Raw genomic sequence first — 6,282 nt, 5'->3', positions numbered from 1 at the left:
AGCCCTCGGGGGACGCGGACCGCCGCCTCTCCGCCCGCAGGAACCGAAGCGCCGCGGGGGAGCGTTTCCAGCCGGGGCCGCTTCTCGGGCCGCCCAGCCTTTTCGCCGCGGAGCAGGGTGCCGGGCGCAGGGCTCGGCGGAGCGCGGGGAGACGCCGCGGGGCCGCCGCCATGGTGGGAGCCGGGGCGAGGGGGCGGGAGGGGGGCGACGGGGCAGGGGACGGGACGGGGGACGGGACGGGTGGAGGCGGCCGAGCGGGCCCCGCCGCCCCGCACTGAGGGTGCCGTCGTCGGGCCGCGGCCTGCTCGGGCCCCCGCCGCGTGTCCCAGCGGCGCCGGGCCCCGGCGAGGGCGCAGCGCCGGCCCCGGCCGCCCGGTCGTGGGCCGCCGGTCCCCGCTCACCGCGATGCCCTGTGCCCACAGCCGCAGAACGAGTACATCGAGCTGCACCGCAAGCGGTATGGGTACCGGCTGGACTACCACGAGAGGAGGAGGAAGAAGGAGGGCCGCGAGGCTCACGAGCGGTCGCGGAAGGCCAAGAAGATGATCGGGCTGAAGGCCAAGCTCTACCACAAGCAGCGGCATGCTGAGAAGATACAGATGAAGAAGACGTGAGTACCCGCCGCTTCTCTGACGCCGTCCAGGCATCCTGACGTTTGCAGGATGAGACGAGTCGTTAACGTCGTTACAAAGAATGGCTTATTACTTGGGTCGCACGTTGTACTTCTAAATAGCGCTCGGGTTGTAGGAGAAAGTGGGTTTTGCCACAGTGGAGACATTTCTGATTTTCTCTCTTCTCAATGGGTGTTAACAATTATGCCCCTGAAAGCGTACCTTAAGATAAGTGTTAGTTAGCAGTAGCGGTGACTAATGTAATTATGACAAAAATAAGAAGGCGTTCACTTAGGGCTTTTACATCCACTGCTGTATTTGTGTAGCAAAAGGCAGCAGACATTTTTTAACAGCGTTAATAGAAAAAGTACAGTAATGTACAGTGTTTCAGCAGAACATGCGGCTTGTCTCTCAGGATAAATTACAATATCAAGCATAGATAAACAAAAACATTTTTCTGAAAATTTTCTCAGGTGTTCAGAAATTGAAATCAAAGCTGTTAACAATATTCTTTATTGCTAAGGAACTTAATATTTATCCACCATGTTGTTTTTGTTGTTTTCCAAGTGTAGACAGCTACTATCCTCTGCTGGTTGTAAAGGTATTGGGTTTGTTAACTAGTTTGTGGGTCTCTTTTTTTTCCCCCTAGATGGCCTCAAAATTAACGAAACACGACCCCTTTTACAAACACAAGTTCCTCAGATTTGTAAGCATTGCCATCAAATCTCAGAAGAGTACTAGTATGTTATTTTTTGTCAGAGAGGAAGGCTGCTGCCTCTCAAAGTGTTTGGCTGCTTGTTTTAAGTCATTCAGAAATTTCTTAATAAGATGCATGCCTTGTGTTCCTGTCTTGATGGGACCTGACAAGCTTTTATGCACTGTGCAGTCTGTCAGTTATTACATTAAGTGAAATTACTAGTTTACCTTGACAATTATTTAGGATTATTCCTTAAACAGGTACATATTTATATTTACGAATACCTCTTAAAAGAAAATTTTGAGCAGGCACAAGCTAAGTCAAAAGGATATATCTAAAAATGAGCCTTTCTTTTTTCTACTCTTAACACTGTTTTTCTTTCCTTGTAGTATTAAAATGCATGAAAAGAGAAACACGACGAGAAAGAATGATGAAAAAACACCTAAAGGAGCTGTACCAGCATACCTGCTGGACAGAGAGGGCCAGTCCCGGGCTAAGGTTCTCTCTAATATGATCAAGCAGAAAAGAAAAGAAAAAGCTGTAAGTAACTGTATTAAAATTCAGCTACTTACAATTACTTGTGACAATGACCACTTTGTGTTTCTGATGCTCAGGTGACTTACAGCCTACAAGCAAAGTCTAAGTAAAACCTGAAACCTTGAATAGTTGAGCGATCTAGGACAAAGTAATCATACGCAATATCTTGTTTTTCATACCTTTAAACGCTAATTAAAATAAATAGCTATGAGTTGTATAAAAAGTATGGCCTACCACTACGCTTTAGGGAAATTTTATTTTATGCTTTGGTTGTCCCCTTTCATTTAGCAATGCAGCATGTAAGACTATTGACTTTTTTTTCCCCCCCTTCCAGGGGAAATGGGAGGTTCCTGTGCCAAAGGTCCGTGCACAAGGAGAAACAGAAGTTTTAAAAGTGATTCGTACAGGAAAGAGAAAGAAGAAGGCTTGGAAGAGAATGGTTACAAAAGTTTGTTTTGTTGGCGATGGCTTTACTAGGAAGCCTCCTAAATACGAGCGATTCATTCGACCAATGGTAATGTTCTTGAGCCTTAAAGAATGTTTAAGTAATAATTCTTTTGACATATTGCTTTGGGTTCCTGTGGCGGGGAAACTTTCTTCCGTGATAGTGCACTTGGTTACTGCTGATGTAGAACATTCCTATTAGTTTCCTTGCAGAAATCTAAACTTCAAATAGCCTGAGGGTGGGGAGATGCCCCTGCAGTCACAGTCTGTGTTGAAATATCTCTGCTCTTACTCCCGTAACTCAGATGATTCCAGTAAGTTAAAGCTTACAAGCTGCCAAATTAGCACGGGAAGGTCTTTAGCAAAGGCACTTTGAATAGCTTTTAAAGTTAGAGGCTTCTTTTTCAAGCTGATGTCATTCTGTCAGCGGCAGAACCCAACTCTGTTCTAGGACTCCAGAACTCCCTCGTTTTGGCTTGTTAAGTAAGCTTGAAGCACAGTCGTGACCATATGCAAGGAAAAGGCTGTGCCTCCAGCCTGACCTTTTCTTACACGGCTGCAGGAGCAGTGCCTGGGCTCTAGCAGCCTGGTAATGCACAGCAGGAAAAACTACATTCACTAAGGCAGTGTAATTTTTCTATAGAAACCTGTTCCTGTTTCCTCACAGGAATCAACAGAATCACTATGCAGGCTGCCATTTGGATCGTACCTCATTACTAGTTTGATGGCCATCTTGCACAGAAGCCTTGGATAGATTTTTATTGACAGAGAAAAGTTTATGGTACTTAATGGTAAAGTACTCTTTATGAAGCACAGGTTGCTAGCTAGAAAGTGCTATGAGAGATGGGTATTTAATATTTTACAATATGTGATCAGTTTCACAAGAAAAAAGGAAAAATTTCTAGTCTTAAAAACCAGTAGCACTGTTAAATGCATTACCATAAATGCCTCATTTCTTCATGGAACAGAAGCCATCTGAGGTAGCAGGTATTATTCTTGTACTACTATTAAAATTGACATCCTGAAAATATACATGCAACACTTTATCTTGTCATTAATCAGCTTTTCAAACAAATCTGGCATGCTATAGTAGGCAGAGAGCATTCTGTATTCTAAGTTTCATTCTTCCCAGTCTCTCAAAACATGTGGACATAATGCTGAAAGGGTTAAACTAATTAGTCGTGAGGGCTTAAAGCAAATACTAACCCTTTTGAACACTCCTTATGCAACAGGGCTTACGTTTCAAGAAGGCACATGTGACACATCCTGAACTTAAAGCTACATTTTGCCTACCTATCCTTGGTGTAAAAAAGAATCCTTCTTCTCCTTTGTATACAACACTGGGAGTAATTACCAAGGGTACCGTCATTGAGGTGAACGTGAGTGAGCTTGGTCTCGTGACGCAAGGGGGCAAAGTTATCTGGGGTAAGTAGTTAAACTAGCTGTACTGCAGAACTACTTTTAAAAGTTTTAAGTCTTCGTTGACTGATGTATTGTCAAGACCACATCCTATAGTCGTAATTGATTGCTAAATGTTAGGTTTGGGCTGTAGCAGAAGCAACTACTAGGCAACTCTAAAAAATGCAAGCTCTAAGTTTTAATCTTAGGCTTTCCATTCACACTTTCAAAATCCAATCAGGTGAAGTTCAGAACAAAGACTCAACTTGCTTGCCTGCGTCTCACATTAAGCAATGTTACAAGTCTATAAAGACCTAACGATGTGAACTATGAACAATTGCATGATGTTTTCAGTGGAAGTTCGGTGTAGAAGTATCTTCATAGGATCAGGCACACTTCTTTTAACAGCGGGGTTGACTTGGACAAGTAGCAGAACCTATGAATTTTTTTCTTTTAAATCTACCCATAACTCTAAATTATTAATTTTAAAAAAACAGTCTGAATAAAGTATTTTGAGAACCTAAGTTTGCAGCTCAGCAGAAGGTAGATTGAGATTTCAAAATCCATTTCGGTTTTGGAACAGGAATTCCGTACACTTTAAAGAGACTTGTGGATTGAACTTGCAAACATTAAAAAAAAAATAATTTATTATATGAACTACTACAAGCTTTTGTAGACATTTAATTCCCTTTTCTCTTTAGGGAAATATGCACAAGTAACAAACAATCCAGAAAATGATGGCTGTATTAATGCAGTTCTACTTGTTTAAGTTGTGTTTGATACTAAGCATTGGACATGGGCTCCTGCAAAATCAGTGCAGTTTCAACAAGTTTGCAAGATCTCGGGAACCTTCAGCCATTCAAGAACATTGACCCCACAAGCTGGTGAGGAACTGAAACGTGCCAGAAACGACTGCTCGCATTTTTATATTTATTATGTTTGCTCAGCTGAACACTGTCCAAATAAAGTGATTCAATTTTCATGTTTTGCTAATGTGGTATGGATTTAATCTAAACCTTCTTAGGAAGGCCCTGCAGAGGGACCTGGACAGGCTGGATCGTTGGGCTGGGGCCAACGGTATGAGATTCAACAAGGCTCAGTGCCGGGTCCTGCACTTGGGTCACAACAACCCCATGCAACGCTACAGGCTGGGGGAGGAGTGGCTGGAGAGCTGCCTGGCAGAAAAGGACCTGGGGGTGTTGGTCAACAGCCGCCTGAACATGAGCCAGCGGTGTGCTCAGGCGGCCAAGAGGGCCGACGGCATCCTGGCTTGTATCAAGAACAGTGTGGCCATCAGGAGCAGGGAGGTGATAGTGCCCCTGTACTCAGCACTGGTGAGGCCGCACCTTGAATACTGTGTTCAGTTTTGGGCCCCTCACTCCAAGAAAGGCATGGAGGTGCTGGAGCGTGTCCAGAGAAGGGCAACGAAGTTGGTGAAGGGTCTGGAGCACAAGTCTTGTGAGGAGCGGCTGAGGGAGCTGGGCTTGTTTAGTCTGGAGAAGAGGATGCTGAGGAGAGACCTTATTGCTCTCTACAGCTACCTGAAAGGAGGTTGTAGCGAGGTGGGGGTTGGTCTCTTCTCCAAGTAACAAGCAATAGGATGAGAGGAAATGGGTTCAAGTTGTGCCAGGGGAGATTTAGATTAGATATTAGGAAAAAATTTCTTCACCGAAAGGGTAGTCAGGCATTGGAACAGACTGCCCAGGGAAGTGGTGCAACCACAGTCCCTAGAAGTATTCAAAAAACATGTGGATGTGGTGCTTAGGTACAGGTTTAGAGGTGAACCTGGCAGTTAGGTTAATGGCTGGACTCGATGATTGATCTCAGAGGTCCTTTCCAACCTTAATTGATTCTATGATTCTTGGTGCTTTTACAGTAGCAGTTTCCTGACTTAGATATGTTGTATAAATACTTAATTCAGCTCACATTCCCAGTGATGGGAAACAGCCACTGTCTCCCATGATGGCCTACTGTCATAGCTAAAGGTACAGAAGAATATCTAACTTGTATTCTGTTTCTGGGAAAGCAGAAGAGCTGGACGAATGCAGCTAGAATCTAGCTGCAGACTGGCATCACAAATTAAACACTCAGATGCATACTTGCCCCTACAGAAGCATGGGCTTGAGAACACATGAGCAGCATAGGGATGCAGGAGGGGAAGATAACTGGGAGGGCAGCAATTTTCATCCCCCCATTACCTCATGTCTTTCTCCCCTTTGCCTCCATGACTGCATTAATGGAAAGAATAAGGGCTGGAAAGTGTCATACCGCAGTTCCAGGCAAGAGAACAGTTTCAGAAGTTTCAATTTATGAAGTTCTAGGGGTTTTAAGATGTTAAATTTGAGCATGGTGTGACAACCCTGATACTACAACTACTTGTAGCTATTTCAGTGGCTTTAAGAAACACTGAAGAAAAACTAAAGGTCACAAGTGTCAACTGATCAACATATATTTAGCTTGCATCCTCAAAATACAAGAAACAAAAGCTGCTTCTAAACTTTCAGCAATGCTGTATACAACTGCATCAATAACCTTCCAGTCAAGAATTTGGTGGTAAACAAACTTAACACAATCTATCACTACAAGTAAACATAC

At 44.1% G+C, this 6,282-nt stretch overlaps 1 protein-coding gene across 1 annotated transcript; it reads left to right on the top strand.

The window, feature by feature from the left end:
• Positions 1–57: 57 nt before the first annotated feature.
• NSA2 (NSA2 ribosome biogenesis factor) lies at positions 58–4,669 on the top strand. Its single transcript, XM_082335689.1, has 6 exons — positions 58–173; positions 423–610; positions 1,698–1,848; positions 2,180–2,359; positions 3,522–3,714; positions 4,389–4,669. Exons 1-6 carry the CDS (start codon positions 171–173, stop codon positions 4,454–4,456), a joined length of 783 nt encoding a protein of 260 aa, XP_082191815.1. The 5' UTR covers positions 58–170; the 3' UTR covers positions 4,457–4,669.
• Positions 4,670–6,282: the final 1,613 nt, after the last annotated feature.

This window comes from Platalea leucorodia (assembly GCF_965183815.1).
Source record: "Platalea leucorodia genome assembly, chromosome: Z".
NCBI classification, from domain to species: Eukaryota; Metazoa; Chordata; class Aves; order Pelecaniformes; family Threskiornithidae; genus Platalea; species Platalea leucorodia.
Note: the sequence above shows the minus strand (reverse complement) of the source record. Positions and strands in the feature narration are given on the sequence as shown.

What these genes read in the sequence shown, in the direction of transcription:
- NSA2 (XM_082335689.1), top strand. An exon ending in AGAAAAGAAAAGAAAAAGCT is followed by an intron (nt 1,849 to 2,179) that starts GTAAGTAACTGT and finishes CCCCCCTTCCAG; the next exon opens with GGGAAATGGGAGGTTCCTGT. An exon ending in AGCGATTCATTCGACCAATG is followed by an intron (nt 2,360 to 3,521) that starts GTAATGTTCTTG and finishes CTTATGCAACAG; the next exon opens with GGCTTACGTTTCAAGAAGGC.